Source organism: Salvia hispanica, chromosome 4 (genome assembly GCF_023119035.1).
Source record: "Salvia hispanica cultivar TCC Black 2014 chromosome 4, UniMelb_Shisp_WGS_1.0, whole genome shotgun sequence".
In the NCBI taxonomy this organism is placed as follows: Eukaryota; Viridiplantae; Streptophyta; class Magnoliopsida; order Lamiales; family Lamiaceae; genus Salvia; species Salvia hispanica.
Window position 1 is genome coordinate 23,847,083 of NC_062968.1, and position 21,036 is coordinate 23,868,118.

Consider the following 21,036-nt stretch of genomic DNA (forward strand, 5'->3'; position numbering starts at 1 on the left):
AATTGTCACTTTCTTTTTAATTTGAAAATTTAATTTTTATTTGAAAAAATATTTTGATTATTTATTTTATTGGTTGAGGGATGTTAAAAATGATAATAATGAAAAAGTCAAGTGTTTCTAGATTAGTGGGGCGATGATTATACCCAGTTTTTCTGGGTTTTGTCTGTTTTGTGTGGCATTAAAATTTGTTTTGTGGAGGAAAAAGATTGATTTTGGAGTTTTGTCATAAGCTACTTAGAATTATCTTATTTTAATAAAAAGTGTTTGTAAAAATAGCATTATAGAAAAATTAAATATAATTATGTAAAAATAAATTCAATATATTTGGAATGTATTATGCGATTTATGCTTGTGTAACAATAACACTATTACAAAATTTAGACTGCATGAAATCGTGTAACAATTTACTATTTTGTTACACTTGACTTTTACAGAAAATCTATAGTAAAAGATTATGTAATTCTACGAAAATAATGTGTTACAGTTCAATATTACACGATTCTGGATTCACGAATAAAGACGCTTATTATGTTTTTCTTTTGTAATATTTTGTACGTTTACTAAAATAGTAAAATTATTTTTACATTCATTTTATTATTTGGTAGGGATGTAGGATACATTTTTCTTTTGCTAAATGAAAAGAGCTAGTTTGACTCGTCAAGTCTTATTTATTTCTTCCATCTTATAGTAGTTCTCTAGCATTAATCATGCCACAATATGAGGCATGTTATATCGTTTATATATAGTGGACTATAAGGATATTTATTTGCGATATGTTTTCCGTAAATAAATAAACTATATAGTTTAATTTTTAATATTAAATCGTATGTATGTCAAATTTCATTAATGCATAGAGCCATAGACTATTCGATCTTAATAATTATAACCAAATTAATCAACATCTATACATGCTGCTGTAATTTCCATACAAGTTGCGATTGTGAAAAGTTCATCCATATATAATTACAAATCAAATAAAAATTTATTTTACTACATGATAGCCTGATAAATTTGACGAACTTATAATATAATTCGAAATCAATGTCCTACCCTACTAAATCGTAGTAGCAACTTATGTGTCTCTAATAATTCATCTTTTTTAAAAAAAAATTAAGAATATAAAACAATTCGAAATTAAATTGAATTATTATTGGTTGCGAGAGACCAATGTTTGTCTCATCATGCCCACCGACTTCATTTTATTAAAATGCATATGCTACATTGAAATCATTAATACACACAGCATACGTGTTATAATGCAATAAATGATTAAATTTTGAAAAAGATTGGCCAACCAAAGTGTAATAATTTAAATTCGAATGTGAGGTCTCTTCTTGATTCTTAAGATTAATTAAGTATCATAAATTGAGTAAAACAATTTATTGACATAATTCCTTCGAAATAAATCGTTTCTTTTTTACTATACAATTGTGACTCCTACTCTATAAGCACTCTAATTAAATATATCTATTTTGTAAATCTTTTAAAGAAACGAATTTATATGTATATGAGTAAAAACAATGAAGGCTCACTCACATATACGACAATGAAAATAATAAAATAGAATTTTTTGGGGATGATGGAAAGGACAATTGAAAATTATGCCACGACAGTCATTAACGTTACCAATATTATTAATTTAAACATTGATATGAAAGTGAAAGTTATTGGTAATGATTGTGACGAGCTACTAGTATATACAGATATGTACGAAATAACAATTCAAATTTGGTGAAAAGGTTATATACATACATATGAGTGGAAGGTTTTCAGCCTTTAATTTATAAACCAAGAAAATAACATCTTGGCGTTGAGCCGCCATATAAAATCGAATTTTTGTGAGTGGATCAATCGTTCTAATTTATAAATATATTAGATAGATATATTATTTAAGGGTGTATTGAAAGCATATGAAAAAGCCACATTGAAGTGAGGGATATTGGCCGATTGGGTCATAAAATTAATTTAATTATAAAATCAAGAATCGATAAAATTAAGTAGAAAAAAATTAAATAATTAAAATTCTAAAATTAAGATTTAAGAAGAAAACAATTATTATCACTGAATAATCTCTTGTATAATTTTTGTAAAATGTGATGAGATTTATACTTTTAGCATAATAACACTATTTAATTATGAGTAAAATAAAGCGAAAAAATTACCCTTATTAAATTCACGATGAAAAGTGTTACTATCATAGAAAAAACAAATAATTTCAGTTTTTATACATAAAAATGCTCAATGTCAAGTTAGTTGACGAGCAATAGATCCACAACTTCAGAAAAAAACAACAAAAGACAAATAATCATCTTAATATTGGTTCAAAGGTTTACTAAGTATTTTCTATCGAAATTCCTATCCAATTTACATTGTTTATGATTTTCAAATTTCAAATCGTCGTGTAAGATTATTTTAGTCCTTATTTGGATACATTGACTTAGAATAATTCATTGTTTTAAATCAAATATTGCCTATTTTCCTTCTCCACTAATTAAAACATTTTAAGAAAAAACAAGTTGAAGTCTTGGGATCTTGGCATTATATATATGAATATTATTATCAGAAAAATCCACCACAAAGATTTGCCAGCTGCATTATACCCACACGTGTGTAATTTAATACTCCTACTTGTTGTTTGAGCAGCTAGCTTTTTTCATAGAATCACACTAAATTACAAAAATATTAATAATGCGACAACATTTAGTTACTATAATACAAAAATTAGTTGACGAAATTAAACTAAAAATGTGGAATTCGCGAAAGTGGAAATGTATGCAAATGAAGGAAAAGATAATGTCAATATAATATTGCTTTTTTTTTATTATTGGGATACCTATGTTTCAAAATACAACATATGAACATTTTTGCTTACTTTTCACGAGCCAATTCATAATACATATCCACAATAAGGAAATGTAAATATTACTCTCTCTATTCCACATTTGGAGTTACTTATTGTTATAACTCGAGTTTTAAGAATAAGTTGAAGTGTGTAATAAATGAAGAAAGATGATGAAGTGTATAATAAATGGAGTGAGATGGTGGAGTTGGGTAGGTCCCTTTTGACTTTTGATTTTTGTTTTGATTTATTTTAATGTAGATAATGACATTTTTATGTAATTTTGATGAAGAATAGGGTAAAATTGTATGACCAAATATGAAAAATTCTAAAAATGACTCTGGAATGGACTTTTATGGCAAAAAATTGACTTTTAATCTGGGACAGAGGGGGAGTAATATATTATGCAAATGGAAAATTCCGTTTTGAATTATTTAGTCATAGAAGAGAGTGCCCGTTTTAGTTGGTGATCTTGTATTTTAGCTGATGAATGCAACATGGAGTACATCATTTTTGGTAGACTAAATTAATAAATTTTAAGTAATAACAATAAGATCATACACAACTTAACTCCAAAGTTTGATATACAACTCTTTTATTAGTAGAGTAGGTCAATTTCCAATTTAAAATAAGAGAAGAATAATTGAGATGAAATGTGGGATGAGAATCGGATGGACCCAATAGTTATAGATTAAAAAATATATTGATAAATTATTAAAAATAATGAATTTAATTCGATTTGTTTTTTTTAAGGAAATTGTGTGGCTGCCACCGTGCCTGGAACCCAGCTGCCCCGATTTTCCTTTCCCCGAGAATGGAGTCGGGAACGCGTCTGTGTTGCGCATGTTCTAAACATGAGGATTATAGTACAATGTATCTACTTTATTTTACAAAGACAAGGGACAATATATCAATATCAATGGCATAAATATTGCAATAATCATGTGTGTGGACAATAATGTTCTAATCTCTATTAGTTTCCTGAAAACGAGGGTGCAAGTATGTATTTTGTCCTAGATTACAAGTACACAATAATGAGTTGGGCTTGGTCAACATTCTTCCCATCACTTCATTTGCTTCCCTCACAAGTGACCATTTTTTAGGTCTGGGTTATGGCTTGGTCGCATTAAGAAATATATATATACAGATTTAATAGTATGTGCTATATTTGATTTTTCTTCAAGTTAGTGCATTGTGTTTTAATTAATTTAATTATAGTGTTTACCATATTTACTTCAATAATTCAATCCATATTAGCATATATACAAGTGTTGATATCAACACAATCATTCGTAAAAGAAAACTTAATGCAAACTCAAATTATATCCAAATTTGTATCTCTATTTGATTTCAAATTAGATGCGGTACAAAGCCATTAAAAAAACAAACTAGGGTTGTGTTGGCGTAATAGTAGAGTGATTAATTACTGAGATCAAATTAAGGTCACATGTCCAAGTCCATCATGATGCAACCTTTAAAATTTTTATTTATATTATCCATAAAAAAAATTAAATAAGTGTGTGTGCGCGTTAACTTATGGCATGTTTGGTAGGGGTGATAACTCGTCTAGGGATGAAATTTTATGAACAAAAATATTAGTGGTTTAGCAGTTAATGTCCGACGTCAAAGATTTCATGTTCAATACTAAGAAATGTATACGTGTGATCTAGCGGTTGTAGTTAATGCCCAAACTCATGTTCAAGTCCACGATAAAACGACCTTATAAATTTATGTTTATTTATTCATAACTCAAATTCGAAACTGATTGGGCTTTGATACTCTCATTTGAGCCCAAATTTGCTAATACATTTACTTAGAGCCCAATAAGTTCAGGCCCACTAACGTTTAAGCCTTTGATTGAGTAGAATTTTACCGCTTCAGAACTTCATGATTGTCGTCTTCGTTTGCATGTTCAATTTGCTTCAAAAAGCTCACAGATTTCATCACACGGTGTCGTTTTTCTCTGGCATCATCGATCAGTGTTCTTCTCTTAAAAGCCCCTCAAATTCTTTGAAATTAGTACACGCGCAGTTGGTAAAAGTTGGCTTGAATTTCTCAAATATATACCTGGGCAATCGATGCATCGATCTCTATTTCAAATCGGGATCACCGAAAGATGCTGTGAAGGTGTTTGATGATATGGCCAGCAAAAATATCTTTTCTTGGAACTTATACTTGAAAGTCCTGGTGAAATGTTTCGACATGGCGACGGCGCGTCGGGTGTTCGACGAAATGCCTGAACGAGATGCTGTGAGTTGGAATACGGTCATATCTGGGTATGTTTCAAGCGGGTTTCGTGATAGTGCGTGGGAAGTTTTTGTGGAGATGAGGGAGCGTGGGGTTGGGCCGACTGAGTTCACTTTTTCATTGTTGTTGTGTTGTGTGAAATGTAGGGATCATGCTAAGGAGATGCATTGTCGCATTGTGAAGAATGGTGGGTGTTATTCTAACTTGGTGGTGGGGAATTCATTGATTGATATGTATGGGAAGCTTGGCCTTGTCGAGTATTCTCTTGCTGTGTTTTGGAGTATGGAGAGAGTGGATGTGATTTCATGGAATGCTATGATTTCTGGTTGCTGTAAATCGGGTTATGAGCGTTTTTCTTTGCATCTGTTCTGTGTGATGAGAAGTAGTGGTTTCGAGGTAGACGAATATACGGTCTCTGCAGTGCTTACTGCTTGCTCCAACTTGCGGAATTTGGAGAAGGGTAAGCAGATGTTTTGTTTTTCTACTAAGATGGGATTTCTTGGGAATGCGGTTGTTTGTAGTGCAGCTATTGATCTGTTCTCAAAATGCAACAGACTGGGAAGTGCGTTGCGTGTTTTTAAGGAATCATATGTGTGCGATTCAGCTATGTACAATGCTATGATCGCGTGCTATGCTAATCACAATATGGAGGAGAATGCTTTTGATCTTTTTGTTTATTCTTTGAGGGAAAGTATTAGGCCAACAGATTTCACACTCAGCTCTGTTCTTCACTCTGCTGCTGTGTTTGTTCCAGTAGAGCAAGGTAGTCAGCTTCATTCGCTCGTGATCAAAACAGGGTTTGAAGCGGAGGCAATTGTGGCGAGTTCACTTGTGGAAATGTATAATAAATATGGGTTAGTCGAGTTTGCCTTGAAAATTTTCTCGAAAATGGCTTCTAGAGATTTGATAGCATGGAATACTATGATACTGGGATTGGCTGATAATGGAAAACTATTCGAAGCTATTGAACTTTTTGAGAAACTTCTTGAAAGTGGTTTACATCCTGATCAGATTACATATTCTGCGGTTCTTTCAGCTTGCAGCTATGGTGGATTGCTCGAGGAAGGCATGGCTGTCTTCTCCTTCATGCTGCAGCAGCAGCGGGGAGTAGTTCCGATAAATGAGCATTATACTTGTGTAGTGAATATGATGATTCAATCTGGCTTGATTAACGAAGCAATTGATTTCTTGTACTCGTTGCAATGGGAACCTGATTCTCGTATATGGGAATCCCTTCTCCTTGCTCGTGGGGATTATGAGAATCTAGAGCTGATAGAAGCCATTGCAGACGGATTGATGGAGTTGGAACCTCACTCGTCTCTTCCTTACTTGATTTATTTGGCTAACACTTATGAGCAACGAGGTAGATGGGAAAGCGTTGTTCGGCTGAGGAGGAAGATGGAAAAGGTGACCAGAAAGGAAGTAGCTGACATCAGTTGGATTGGTATAAAAGGATATTCATTTGAGGCGAACCCAACGTTTCATCATAGTAGGGAGAATGTTTGGTCGATTTTGGGATTTTTAAAGCAGGATATGTCGACTGGAGATGATAACGTGTTCATCAACTGATGGGAGATCGCGTTTGAGAGGAATGATTGGATGGAAAGAAGAGATAGTACTCTACTACTCTGCTATTTTGGTATGGCTATACTTTTGTATCTTCTCTACGATGCTTTAATTCTGCATATTTGCAATTTCTGTGCATCTCGCGAACTTTTCAACTGCAAACTCCATATATTGATATTGAACTATGAAGAACACGTTGAGCGACAAGTGAGTCCTTGTAAGTACTAGTACAATATAAGAGAAGATAAACACACCCCTTTCATTTTGTAAAATGGATTTGTAGATTTTGGAAAAACTTTGGTAGATGTTTCTGAAATGTATGTTAGTATTATGAATTATCACAGAAATAAATATCTCGATATCGACCAGCCTTGAAGGGTTTATTTTAGAGATCAGGCTAGAAATCTCCATTATCCCTTGTTATGATTGAGCATTTGTTTATCTTTGAGTTGATTTATTTCCTAGTTTAGAGTTAGCAAAAGTCCTATAAATAGCTCTTCTTTGGAAGAACTAGATATCTCGGAAAATAAACAGTTTAGGACGGTATCAACTGTAAGCCTATCTTGAGGATTATTAGATATCTTCGGAGGATTGTTCTTCTCAATTCAAGTTCCCTTCTTCCGTTTGCGCTTTGTATTTGTTCCTTTGCGTTCATCTACCTTTACTCTATATCAATTGGTGTAATGAAGATGGAAAGTACAAATGCAAAGCGGAAACAGAAGATGAGAACTTGAACTGAAACTCAAAGAAGAACCATCCTCTGAAGAGACCCTAAAGTTAAAACTGTCCTCTAAACACTTTATTTTTCGAGATAACTAGCTCTTCTAAAAAGGAGCTATTTATATCCCTAAACTAGAAAAGTAAAACAACTACTATGAAAATAGTATAATGGAGATCTCTATCATATATTTCATCCTTGAAAAAACCAATCATCAATTCATAAGGATTCTCGAGGCTTGCATAGTAGGGTAGATCTAGTAATCTGTCTTAAGGGGGGTTTGGTTTGATAGACTTGTAAAATTCATTTTTTTCATTGGAAATTCTGACTGTTGTCCAATAACCGTGATCGATCTTATGCTTTTTTGTTGTCTTGGCATTGTGAATTTAACGCGTGGATATTTCCTATGTTTTTTACCAGATTCCGCGTCTGCCTTGTCAATATCATCAGTATCCTCTGATGATTCCCAACCAATCATCGGTAAATAAAGTTTATTGCAGGCAGACAACTTGTATCTTTGTGGCTGAGATTATCGAAAGGGTTCAAAGAACCGTTTGCTTGCCAGACGAAGAGAAGGAAACCAAGGTCAGCCAAAATACGAAACAATATCTCAAAATTCACTGTTTTGGTGCAGAGTGGAAACGTTATTCTGCCCGACAGATAAATTTGAGAACCCTTCTGATGTCTATGTTTATCGGCCAGCTTATTTCCTCAAGCAACTGAGATCAGCTGGATTTCGTTCGTGTGCAAAGACAGTTACACTTCCACAGAGACGAGGAGAGAGTACTAAGTATTTCAACAAGAAATATCTATTTTTTTCTGCTGAATTGTTCAACATAGTTTACTCCAAGTTCATGCTAGAATGATCATTTTCTTGTAAATGTAGAGTCTTTTGTCTGATTCATTGGTATTTTGTTGTGTATGTTTATCTGTATATTGGAATACAAAATTATGTATGTATAGAGCTCATATTTATTTTATATTGATGAGATGATGATTTGGGAGGTTCGAAATTGTCCGTAATAGTTGGCCAACAAATATTTCAATGCCAGGACATACTTATCCTACTCTACCTGTGACCTACCTTCGTTACACTCAATGATTCAGTATAAAATTCATCAAGGAAAATTTGCATGTAATTTCTTTTTGAAATTTTTTGGCTTCGGCAAATTCTGGTTATACATATCAACGTTAAAAACATGTTTGTAAATTACCGAACTATTGATTTGTTATGTAACATGGCACTATCGGACATGACATGGTATGCTACAAAACAAAGTCGTATTATAATAGATTAACCAATTCAATCTTGATTTGTTGCAAAATCAGAATAAATCAACAATTCAGTAATTCACGTACATATTTAAAGTTGTTGTACAAAACCAGAATTTAACGAAAGTTTTATATACACCAAACACGCACAGACGCACCATATAACTATTAGAGAAGACAATAACAAACAAGAAAAGTGAGACGTAGCGACACGATTAATGCAGCAAAACGACCACGTACAAGGTTCAAAATGCTAGCCACCTACGACACTTGTGTTGTTTAGCCTCGATAACAAGATACCCAAAAAACATAGTGTTCTTGAGAACATCATCGGCTGTGCTTCGATAATGTCTATGTTGTCCCTCTTACACAGCCTGTTTTGTATATATAATCAAATATTAAACACATATATATCACTATTGTTATCCTTTTCTCACACAATTGACAAATGACAAAAACAATGACAGAAAACAAACAATAGAAAGGTGCATAAGTTTGCTAAGGAATGAAACTCTGTCATGTAATAGATTTTCCTTAAAGGAGATTTGTGTTGTTCTTGAATTTACATAGAACATTCTAGATTGAATCTGCATGGATTCATTCGTTGCTCGGAGCTGCAGCACCAGGCGGTGCACTCCTCTCATGCTTGGTGGCGTTGTGATTGCTTTCGACGCATACAAAACTCATGACATCGACGAGTTCAAGAAGATTATTAATGATGTTTTGGATAGGGAACAGACGTTCGAAGAAGTTAGAACAATCACGTTCCTGGGAGCGCTGGACAGAGTCCTTCATCCCAGTAAGTAATTCTATGTCTCGTTTACTATAAAAGGTGTTGGTAAACAGGGACGGACGCAGAAAAAAGTGTTGGTAGGAGCTTTATTGAGTCCATTTTCTCATAGTTAAATAGACAACTATTTTTCACTTTGACAATTTGTCTTCATAAGCGTCAATATATAGTACGTGTTAAATCTTGCATGATAAGAGGGTGAGTGTTTGATTTTTAACAAAATCAAATCAAACTGAAAAAAAAATGTTTTCTTATAAATAAAATCACGGTCTAATTAATTTTTGTTATGAGTGTACGTGTTATGTATATTAGTATTATAATTTTAAAAATAAATTAGTTTTTTCTATTTTATTTTTCAAATTTTTGTCACCTGAATTGAACCAAACCGATAAACTAATTTTCTTAAAAATAAAATCAAACTAATTGAAATTCGAACCAAAATATAAAATTTGGTTTGGGTAATTGATTTTCGAATTCTTTGCTCTCCCCTAATCTTATGCTAAGAAAGATGTGATTTTTACCTATGTGATTCAGAATTTATGTAAGAGCGTCTCCAATGGCGGACGTCGCAATAGGACGTCGCCGACGACGTCCTACCACGACGTCCGCCGTAGTGAACGGAAGGGAGCCCACGCCCGTGACATATAGTTTCACTTATGTTCTTGAAAAATCCAACATACTGCAATTGGAAAGGGATACTGACAGTGACATATAGTTTCATATAATTGTTTATTTATTGCAATTTTATTACATGCTCATTGTCAACTTATGTATCTCTACTACAGTGGGGTTCAAGATCCAAGTAGAACATAAGACCTTCGTGGGAGCACACGGTCGTGCAATCGAGGAAGACGTTTCTAGAAAGCTCGAAGAGTATTTAAGCACACTCCAAAGCAGTGCCGTTGAATGTGAAGAAAAAGGGGTAATATATATCACAAGCAAGATCCTATTATCTTTTCTGGAAAAAAAAAACAAATTACATTGCATTCACAAGAAATCCTTTGAATAGGTGGAAATCCAAGTGAAAATCATAGTTGGAGCTCCATTGCTTGATGTTCTTGTAGAAGAAATATCATCACTGCGTGCAACATGGACAATACTTGATAGGTATGTCCAAATTCTTGATACGCAATCGAAAAATAAACCTAGATGCATAATTATATTTGAGTTGACTATATAACCAATCGAAATTCCCGTCATCATCTAATGATAGGCAACCAGACAACGAATCTAGATTCGTTATCAATATTGCGCTTTGAGTTTATTAACACAATACATAGAAAATAGGCCGTGAATAAAAAGATAGGAAACAAATCTAGATTCATAACAGATATTGCGAGTTGTGTACATAAACACGACAGTAAAAAAACTTACTTGTTGAATAATTTATTTCTCGTGTTTGATCGAATCCTGCAAGGTAAATTCACTACTTTCGGTATTATGCACATGTCAATCTGATGATTCACTATTTCAGGAAACTGAAAAAGGAAACAAGGTCTTGCTACCTTAAAAATCTGTCTTGCAAAGTTGCACAAGTGCGTGATAACTTGTGTTTGGAGATACTGAGGCCTTATCACATCGACACCGGCTACAGAAACACGAAGCATAAGCTGATTTACTCGTTAGGCAAGGCGGTGCCACTGCCTCCTACACAAGAAGATGAGAGTGACATGACCTCTACCAGGTCCCTGCCTATCACTCCCATGATAAGGTCTTGTAATCCAAACAACGGCTTGATGGCGCCTCCGTTGACGAACTCTGAGGAGAAGCTCGTCTCCTCGGACGATGAGAGTGACACGAGTCCTCCACAAGAATCACAAGGTTCGTAAGACTATGTTTGGCTTGGTATCATGGAATTGAGTGCGTGGATTTGGAATTGGCGTCTTCAATTACAACTCCAAAATAGTTGCAATATTACACACACTGCACATACACAACACACACTATACACAATCTACACATACTTACATGCATAAGACACACTGCACACACACACACACAACACACACAATACAAACACCGGTTACGCAATACAAATAGTGCACACATCCAATTGTGTATTGTATATGCATTGTGTGTGTAGTGTGTGTTTAGCATTAATTCTTCCCGTTTAATTTCGTATCAATTATTTAATTTTATAAAACAAATGATTTGGAATCGAACTAGAATACAATTCTTCTCAAATCCAATTGTATAAAATTCCAAAGTCCAATATCAAACAAATAGTTTTTCAACACTTCAAATGCATGTGATCTTGGTCTTATGTCTTGTGCAGTTTATGCAGGAGAGATTGAGATCGAGGAAGAAGATAAACACGGTGGCTCCAGGAAAGTGGAGAACAAGGATGATGTCGTTGATTCGAGTTACTCGGAGATGAAGATTGAGGCAGGTGAATATTCCTCCGATACTTCACCAGAAGGTAAATGTGGACTAATGAAAACTTTCCTAATCTGTCCCTTCACATTCTTGCAACGACCAGTTCGAATAACTCGTGCAGATAACGATCCCAAAGAAGAAAACAAGGCGGGAGACGATGAAACCCAAGAGTGTTCCAACGTTTCTGATCAGCCTTTCCCTTGTGATTCTGAGGAGACGAACGCATGCCTTGAATCACTGAGATCCAGCTATTCGCTCGTGCAGACTGCAACAGATGACGTCTCGTTCGACAAATTTCTTGGCGAAGGCGGACACGAGGTTGAGTACAAGGTCAAGCTTAGTGATTGCAAGGAAGAAAGCAAGGCAGGGGAGGAAGTAGGCGACGAAATCCAAGAGCGTTCCAGCGCTTCTGATAAGCCTTTTCCTCGTGATTCTGAGAAGACGAATGCGTGCCTTGACCTACAGGGATGCAGCTATTCGATCGTGCAGACTGCAACGGATGACTTCTCGTTCGACAACTTCATTGGCGAAGGAGGGTACGGGATCGTATACAAGGGCAAGCTCAGTGATGGGCAGCTTGTGGCTGTGAAGGTGCAGAAGGAGACAAGAGCACAGACTTCTGCTGAGTTTCTTAATGAAGTCTCGATTCTCAGCGCTGCTCGACACGTGAACATTGTCCCGCTTCTTGGCTACTGCAGCAAGGGAAACCTTAGAATCTTGATTTATGAGTACATGCACAACAAGTCTCTGGAGTGGCATTTATTTGGTAAGGGATTTTTTTTTTTTTTTAATTTCAAAATTGCTAAGTTAAGTGATCGGGGGGCTCGAGCCCCCCTAAGCATAGCACTATAACTGATGCCAGCCTTTTTTAAACAGATAATGCAGCTGGAGTTCTTGAATGGAGCCAGCGATACGCTATCGCTGTCGGCGCTGCAAAAGGGCTGCAGTTTTTACATGAGTGCTGCGAGAGTCCCATCGTTCACTGCAACGTTAGGCCAACCAATGTGATGCTAACACAAGACCTTATTCCAATGGTAAATTTTTTTTTTGCCTCAACTTGATTGAAACTCTGTTTTGTAAGCTGAGGGGGCTCGAGCCCCCGACCGTAATTTTTTGTGCTAATTTGATTCTCAACAGCTGGGAGATTTTGGGCTTGCTAAGTATAGCACTTCGAAATTCGATAAACAGAGAAATTTTCTTGGAAATCTTGGGTGAGTTGTGAAGTTTCATATGTTGGAATATCCATGAAACTATGTTGCATTTTTCTTATTTGGAGAAGCCCTTGTGCAGATATGTGGCACCAGAGGGCAGCATTGGGTGTGTGAAGGCAGACGTGTATGCGTTCGGCATAGTGTTGGCGCAGCTTGTATCAGGGCGGAAGGCGGTGGATGCGGCAGCCGGGGATCAGCAGCAGTCGATCAGGGAATGGGTGCGTAGTTTTTTTTTATTAGTTGCACAAGTAGTTACTATTAATTAGACTAGTTAATTAGGTCTAGTTGCACAAGTAGAGTTCAAAATGTGTTTTTTTTGTTTGTGTGACAGGCTTTATCTTTAATTGAATCTCTGGCGTTGGATGATCTCGTTGATCCACGCCTCGGGGCTGCCTACTGCGCCTATGAACTCTACAACATGGCTCGAGCCGCCTACTCGTGCCTACAGACTGCGCCTCTGTCGCGCCCAACTATGACGGAGGTGTGTTTTATTTTCAAGTTTAGTAGTCTTACTGTAGAATGTGGTATACAGAAATGCAAACTGTTACCTTACCGAAATTTTTTGGTACGATAAGTGATCTATATATATACTACTCCCTCCGTTCCATAGTAATGGGGGCGTTTCTTTTCAGCACAAAGATTAAAAAAAATTGTGTTAGGTGAGTTAAATAAGGGGAGAATAAAGTGGAAAATGAAAAAGGTAGAGAGATAAAGAGAGAAAAATAAGAGAGAGTAAAGTAAGTGTGGAAAAATGTGTTGACTTTTACTAAAATGGGAAATGACTCTATTAACGTACTAAAATGACAAAATAACTATTACTATAGAATGGAGGGAGAACTATTTTGGTATATTTTCTAACCCCCGCCTTTACTCCTAATAAAAGAATTTGAGGGTTTTATATTCGGTGTTTTCTCCCTCAATTTATGTCATAACACGAAGCCTTTTGTAGATCGTATGCATACTCGAGGGGAAGAACGATCATCTTCGCCATGTCAGTAGCAATTTATACCCCATGATAATAAGAGGAGAGGCTTGCAGCTTCGACTAAGGTGACAAAGTGTCCCTTCAATTCTCGACTGCAAAATATACGAGCGGTTTGTAACATTTTTACGGTACCAAACACAAGTATGATCATAAATTGATACGATGAAAGTCGAGACAAAATATAGTATGTAACTGTACATCTTGTTTTGGGATGGATTTGTGACATTTTAACTAAAAAAGTGCATGTGTGTTTTGTGTATTCAAGTGATGTTATCAATTCTAAAAAATCTAAATACGGGAACTTTGAGATTTTCTTAACTAGTGTTAACGTGCTATGCACAGGATAAAAGATTTAAAATAAGAATATAGAGTATATAAGTATAAAAATATATCTAGAAATAAAAATTAATTAAAATAAGTATTTGTAATATTATAAATAATTGAAAATATTATAAACAACAACATAAAGATATTTGTACTCCTCTCAACCCACTCTCAATGAAACATTTCATATTTTAGCAGATGATTGTATACTCCCTCCGTTCAATAGTAATGGAGACGTTTATTTTCGGCACGTAATCTAAGAAAAATTGTGTTTAGTGAGTTATGTAAATGAAGGATAAAGTAAGAAATGAAAAAGATAGAGAGATGGATGAAGAATAAAGTAAGAGAGAGTAAAGTAACTGATGAAATAGAATAAGACATACAAATAAAGAAAAATGTAATACTGTTATTTACAAAAGAAAAAAAAAGTAAACTATTTGAACGAATAAATAATTCTCTTGTTTCAATTAACAAAGCATAACTATTCATAAATGCAAACAAAAAATAAGAATAACAATAACACTATAGTTCATAAGAATAACATAAAAAAATAGTAAATACATCTGGTTTTACGATTTTCCCTCCAAAAAGGATATTATAGTAACTTTAATAAACTGCCACTTTTAACATAAAAAAATAGTAAATACATCTGGTTTTACCATTTTCCCTCAAAAAAGGATATTATAGTAAGTTTAATAAACTGCCACTGCCACTTTTAAGTAGTATAGATGGTTTTACCATTTTCCCTCAAAAAAGGATATTATAGTAAGTTTAATAAACTGCCACTGCCACTTTTAAGTAGTATAGATTTTTTATATACGAGCAATTCTGATCAAATTAAAGCTAATATGGACAACAAATGTCATATTATCATCTATGTGGCAACTGGCGAAATGTGTCACGACAATCGGGTTTGCACATAAATATACGATTTTTTCCTGAACTTTTCTTTTTGAATATAATACAAGACTTTCGAGAAAAAAAATTCTCGTGACGTACTATTTCAATCAATTTATTTGTGAATTATATTGCTCTAGTTTGGCTCTTTTGTAAATTTATTGGTTCGCCTTTTTTCGCAGACAGGAACTGTTTATGAATTGCATTGGCGTCAACTAATCAAATTGAATTTGGTTGGACTTTTTTATGATTCATTGTAACATAGTCATGATTTGTAGGCACAAATGCTTAGATTAAATACAATCACATGAACTCCTTGCAAGATTTGAATATGCAACTTATCTTACCACAGAGATATATGAACTTGTTATATTCATACTGGAAAAACATGTACTTGTAATATTCACATCAAATTTTCAAACAGAATGTTGAATGGTAGTAATAACTAATTGCATGGAAACATCTATCGCCGGGAAAAATTATAAAATCGCAAAAGTTCGAGGAAACTCTAGAAAATCTAAAAAATTTAGGAAAAAGAGACATGAATCGAGAAAGTACGTGTATTTACAAGCAAATCACCTTCTTTTATTAAAAGCGACATCATTTTAATGCATGGTCGACGTTGTTGTCATGACACTTCCGACATACACGTCAGTTTCAATTTGGAGAAAAAAATAATTCCAATGGAAAAAACAAGTTAATGTGTTTAGATCTATAAAAAGTGTTTGGAAAAACCATAATATATAGAAAATTCACACATTTACAAGAAAATCACTGTATTATTAATCAGCTCATTTATACTACAGGATTGAATTATTGTCAAATTATGGTACAAAATGATGTTATGCTTAAAATAAGATGGTTGCATTAAAATAAATACTTTTTCTTTTCTTATTGTAATGAAGCAAGGATCACCAAAAGACTTCCCTTTATACAGTAAGACAGAAAAGTTATATACTAGTATTTTGTAATTTAAATAACTATAGCACCCTTTGAATAAAATAAAATAAAAAACTAGCTTCATTTCTATTCTTTTCTTTTTCGTATAGCATATTTTCCCGTCTGCTAATCAAAGTCCGTTAAAACCGTGGAAGAAAATGCGATCGTAAATTCAGAAGCGTACGGAACAGTGAGCTCGACCGACTTCTGAGAAACCAAGACGCAATTTTGGCTTTTTGAAGCTCACAAACCCTCCAAAAATGGTGAAATTCTTCAACGTGATCTATTTTGTCTCTCATCATTGGAGGCCTCCTCTTCCCTCCGCTCTGTACTTCGAATATCCGCCGCATATTCACTCGGATTATGCTCTATCTTCCTCTAAACCGAGGTAAATTAATTTACTGCATTCGATTGGATGGAATCTGATTGGATAAACCCTCACTCTCACTCGCGCTGCGAGTTTTTGGCCTAATTCATGATTTCCCCCCTTATATTTCCTCCTCAGATTCATGCTCTTGCATTATAGGGAAACAAGGTTTTTAATTTTGGGGTTTTTCTTAAAAAAATATTCTTCATTCCATCAGTTATGGGGAGTAGGAGTGATAGTTATAGGGATGGTCGCTCAACGCGGATTTTGTTTGTGTGTGATGCCACCAAGTATCACGGCAGTCATGAGTTTAGGCATTCGATTCATAATGTTCTGATGCAGGCCGGTATCGTGAATTCAGGGGATACGATTGTGGTTTTTGGGGCGTTGCATAGGATCTTGCATCCTAGTAAGTTTTTGCATTGTGAATTGTGATTAAAGTTCAGGTGTAAGAGGAAGTTGCAGTGTTTTCCTTTTTCTGTGTATGGAGATGGATTTGAGTGAAATTGGGGGTCTTATTGTGATTGTTCAAGATTAGCAATCATGTAAAATTTTATGCATCTTATTTCAGCTGCAAATTTATTGAAATATAGATAGATTCCACTCTCTATTGTTGTGTATCGAAAGATCATGGGATTGGAAAGGTTGTAATTTAGGCGTTTTAATTTGTAAGGCTTTTCCTTTGCTCGTTGGTAACATTCTGTGGGTCTGCGTAAATTTAGGAATCAGATCATACATCATGTCGGCTGCCTATTGTTTTGCTTTTATATCTATCTTCTGAAACTCTGTTTATTGGTTACTATTTCTGCGCAGTGGGTTATTCCGTGGAGGTGGTTCCTGATAATTTCTTCGGAACAACACATACACGTGCGAAGGAAGAACATGTTTCTAAAATGGTTGATTTGTATGTCAACATGCTCCAGAAGAGTGCCGAAGAATGTGAAGCAGAAGGGGTAAATTTCTCATTTCTATTGGTACTGAATGAAGTCCTGTTTCTTATGTGGAGATGGGGAATGCTGTCTTTAATATAAAATCGAGACTTTGTAACGAGTATGTGTGCTTGGATTTTCACTTCATTATAAGTTTGTTGCTTGCTAAGTTGTCTTGCGGAGCTGTTTGATCATCATTGATGCCTATTAGTGAGCCCCTAAGTGATAGTTTCAACATGATGCAGTGCTTGATAGTATCATGCCTTCATAATCAAGATTCATTTTTGCCTAGGATAGTGAACATTCAGTTTAATCATGTTATGTTGTAGCATAAGCTTATCTGGAAACATGTTTTGTCTTTTTAGACTATTCGTATTCTTTTGAGTGGCAACTTTATCTTCAGGAAGCGGAATTGTTTCATAGTTCTTATCATCGTGCAGGTAGATATAGAAGTTAAAGTTACTGCTGGAACTCCCATGAGGAAGGTTGTTATGCAAGAAGTTGCAACTTCTGAACCAACATGGGTTATACTTGATAGGTAATGTTTGAGACTTCATACTTCTATGCTACAGTGATCATGATGATGGCATTGCTTGGATGTATTCGAAGCTACACAATGACAAGCCTTTAATTTCCGATGCCACAAAACCTTTGTCAATTCGCTATGCTTGGGTTGAATAGAGAATTATACCATATATTGGAGGTGGATAATAATAAAATTTGTGAAACCGAAGTTGATTAGATCGATTGAGGATAAGCATCTTTCTTCCATCAGTTCAAGAAACATCACTTCTATATTCTTCAATCATAATCCATATTCTGGACATATACCTTTTTGGCCTTTTCCCACCGCATAGTTCCTTAAATCAAGAAAGTGTGGTATACCTTTACGTGTGAAATTTCGATACCTTTATTTTGTTCATACAAAGAGATGTGAAAAATCAACTAGTATATGTTATTCTTCAGTTGCGACTTCGTATTATATGTGGTATTGATCCAATATCTACAATAACAGGCACCTAAGAAGGGATTTGAGGTTTTACCAAAGACACATACCTTGCAAGGTTGCTCTGATTCTTGATAACTCGTCAGTGGAAGTTCTGAGATCGCATTCCTCTAACAAAAAAATCGAATATGTTGAAGATAAGCTCTTCTACTCTCTATCCAAGCATGTGCCAGTTCTACCGATTCATGGTAATGAAAACAACGAGCAGCCCACCATACCTTTCAGCTACCGTGGATCTATGTATTCGATAGAAAGCTCAGAGATGGCAAAGAATGGGGTGCCTTCAATTCCATCCACGTCGAAGAAGCATAGCTCTTCCTCAAGATATGATTTTGAGACAAACTCGAATCCTAAGCTAGAGAAATCAGGTCAGAGTGCTTGTGCATCTTTTATGCATTGACTATTATATTGATGTTCCCATCTTACATACGTTTAATTGTAATGAGGAATGTCTGTAGGTGGCTCTGATAATGGCAACAATGAATACAACTTTCCTCCGCTGGTGATACCACAGCAGTTACATCGCACTTCACAGAATTCCCCCAACGGACCTGCTATGTGCGTGACTTGTGGTCTGTGCACGGAGCTCATATCTACGAGATATAGTTACGTGGATATACAGCTCGCAACAGATGATTTTTCATCTGACAATTTGCTAGGAGAAGGAGGATATGGTCCTGTATATCTAGGCAGGCTGAAAGATGGCCAGCGTATTGCGGCAAAGGTGCAAAGGGAAGCGAGTACAGTCGGGCTTTCAGAATTTAATTCCGAAGTGTACATCCTAAGCTTTGCGCGTCATAAGAATATTGTGATGCTGCTTGGTCATTGTTTCAAAGAAGACCGTAACATCTTGGTTTATGAGTACATTTGCAATAAATCACTCAACTGGCATTTATTCGGTAATTACAATTATGAAGTCTTTACATCTTCTATTGCTACCAGCTGCCTCAACCAGTTTATCGAATTTTGACAGAAAATACAGAGCGTGTTCTTGAATGGCACCAGAGGTATACTATTGCCATTGGAATTGCCAAAGGGCTGCGCTTCCTGCATGAGGAGTGCCGTGGAAGTCCAATCATCCATCGGGATGTTCGGCCAGGCAATATAATGCTCACGCATGACTTTGTTCCTATGGTGATCCTTAAACCTTCTGTATTCATTTAGTCGTCCTTCATTTGGAGGATTGTCAAATTGATTTTGAGTCTTTGCTTCAATTATTTTCATCTACTAATGTTCTAGCAGCTAACTTTATTCTCCCCATAATTTTTGTTCTCCGCAAACAGCTTGGGGACTTTGGGTTTGCAAAGTGGAAGATGGATGGGGATGACGTACAGACGAGAATTCTTGGCTCCCTTGGGTGAGTATATTATGTCTACCGTTGGTCCTTCATGTCATGTTACCTTCAAAAATTTTATAGATGAGTTGAACTTGTGGTTTCTTGTGTTTTGCAGATACCTTGCGCCAGAGTATGCTGAGGACGGCATTGTCTCTATACGGACAGATGTTTATGCATTTGGTGTCATCTTGATACAATTGATTTCTGGACGCAGGTCGATAGATTTGGATAGAGATGGCCAACAAGTTCCTCTCAGGCAGTGGGTACGTCGTGTTGGACTCTCTTTTGTTTGTTATTGCAAGGCATATTTGTATTTGTTTTCTGATAAGCCGACATCAGTTATCAGAAACTTACACGACACATCCAATTTCCGAAGTTAAAACTTGCTAGAACTATTTTCAAAGTACTTATCGTATGTCTGCTGTTGATATCATTCAATTCCTTTCAGGCATTTCCTCTTATTGAGGCTCTTTCATTTAAGGAACTTTCCGATCCCCGTCTTGAGGAGCCATGTACCACATGTGAACTCTACTACATGGCTAGAACTGCATATGCATGTATTCAAACTGAACCTGAGATGCGACCGTCAATGGTAGAGGTACTTAGTATTTAATCTCATGCCACAATCAGTTTATGCATTCTATGCCTTCTATGACAGTTTTATAGCAAATCAATTAATCAATTACCTACTGAAGAAACATTTTAGAGTCAGTTCGATGAGTTATGACGCTGTTTAACTGGTTGTTGCAGGCGTTATCCCTCCTCGAGGGGGAAAACGATCATCTCCACCATTTGACCGAGCAATTCATACCTCATTACAGCAAATAGCTGGAAACAAGGCGTATTAATGACACCAGTAATCCCAATACTCTTCTCTTGTGTATATGGTTTGTGTGTATCCTAGAATAGTCTTGAACCCATAGCGTTGTAGCTTTTTACGCGATACGTCTCGTTTCTCTTGTGCTTTGTAAGACTTGTACTCCTTATCAAGAGTGATGTTTTTTGATCCTTAAGGTTCTGTTTGAATAGATGCTGTTTAATGCATGATTTCTACCTGCCCTTGATTATTTTGTTTTTTTACATTTCTTCTAAGTAGGGATGAAACATACATTTTTCTTTTGATATCTTTTTATACTAAATTAGCAATATGTGATCTTAAATACACAAAAATCAATTTTGGTTTATGATATTTTGTGACGTTGTGTTGAATCTCTGGCATAGTTGATAATTATTGA

The 21,036-nt window shown here is 35.4% G+C and overlaps 3 protein-coding genes across 7 annotated transcripts; all 3 read left to right on the forward strand.

The window, feature by feature from the left end:
• Nucleotides 1-4,747: 4,747 nt before the first annotated feature.
• LOC125219657 (pentatricopeptide repeat-containing protein At1g43980, mitochondrial) lies at nt 4,748-8,368 on the forward strand. Of its 2 annotated transcripts, XM_048121695.1 has the most exons (3): nt 4,748-6,725; nt 7,791-7,955; nt 8,073-8,368. In XM_048121695.1, the coding sequence occupies exon 1, from the start codon at nt 4,748-4,750 to the stop codon at nt 6,653-6,655; it is 1,908 nt and encodes a 635-aa protein (XP_047977652.1). In that variant the 3' UTR covers nt 6,656-6,725; nt 7,791-7,955; nt 8,073-8,368. The 2 variants fall into 2 exon arrangements, with proteins under 2 accessions (XP_047977652.1, XP_047977651.1); XM_048121694.1 differs by having other exon boundaries at nt 7,791-8,367.
• An 865-nt stretch (nt 8,369-9,233) lies between these two features.
• On the forward strand, nt 9,234-14,067 carry LOC125220716 (serine/threonine-protein kinase PBL34-like). The gene is made up of 11 exons (XM_048122865.1): nt 9,234-9,441; nt 10,218-10,354; nt 10,442-10,539; nt 10,907-11,253; nt 11,708-11,851; nt 11,930-12,574; nt 12,685-12,842; nt 12,946-13,019; nt 13,099-13,237; nt 13,351-13,500; nt 13,969-14,067. The coding sequence occupies exons 1-11, from the start codon at nt 9,234-9,236 to the stop codon at nt 14,065-14,067; spliced, it is 2,199 nt and encodes a 732-aa protein (XP_047978822.1).
• A 2,227-nt stretch (nt 14,068-16,294) lies between these two features.
• LOC125218510 (serine/threonine-protein kinase CDG1-like) lies at nt 16,295-20,848 on the forward strand. Of its 4 annotated transcripts, none has more exons than XM_048120194.1 (11): nt 16,295-16,551; nt 17,344-17,483; nt 17,900-17,997; nt 18,475-18,833; nt 18,924-19,364; nt 19,439-19,599; nt 19,749-19,822; nt 19,917-19,931; nt 20,016-20,064; nt 20,250-20,399; nt 20,552-20,848. In XM_048120194.1, exons 1-11 carry the CDS (start codon nt 16,527-16,529, stop codon nt 20,627-20,629), a joined length of 1,590 nt encoding a protein of 529 aa, XP_047976151.1. In that variant the 5' UTR covers nt 16,295-16,526; the 3' UTR covers nt 20,630-20,848. The 4 variants fall into 4 exon arrangements, with proteins under 4 accessions (XP_047976151.1, XP_047976150.1, XP_047976149.1 ...); XM_048120193.1 differs by adding an exon at nt 16,873-16,939 and having other exon boundaries at nt 19,917-20,064; nt 20,552-20,814; XM_048120192.1 differs by having other exon boundaries at nt 19,917-20,064; nt 20,552-20,814.
• The last annotated feature ends 188 nt before the right edge of the window (nt 20,849-21,036 follow it).

Coding starts and splice junctions, on each gene's coding strand:
- LOC125219657 (XM_048121695.1), top strand. CDS start 4,748: ATGTTCAATTTGCTTCAAAAAGCTCACAGATTTCATCACACGGTGTCG.
- LOC125220716 (XM_048122865.1), top strand. CDS start 9,234: ATGGATTCATTCGTTGCTCGGAGCTGCAGCACCAGGCGGTGCACTCCT. Junction 10,355..10,441: donor TTGAATGTGAAGAAAAAGGG/GTAATATATATC, acceptor TCCTTTGAATAG/GTGGAAATCCAAGTGAAAAT. Junction 12,843..12,945: donor CACAAGACCTTATTCCAATG/GTAAATTTTTTT, acceptor GATTCTCAACAG/CTGGGAGATTTTGGGCTTGC.
- LOC125218510 (XM_048120191.1), top strand. CDS start 16,750: ATGGGGAGTAGGAGTGATAGTTATAGGGATGGTCGCTCAACGCGGATT. Junction 16,940..17,343: donor GCATAGGATCTTGCATCCTA/GTAAGTTTTTGC, acceptor ATTTCTGCGCAG/TGGGTTATTCCGTGGAGGTG. Junction 19,823..19,916: donor AGAATTCTTGGCTCCCTTGG/GTGAGTATATTA, acceptor TGTGTTTTGCAG/ATACCTTGCGCCAGAGTATG.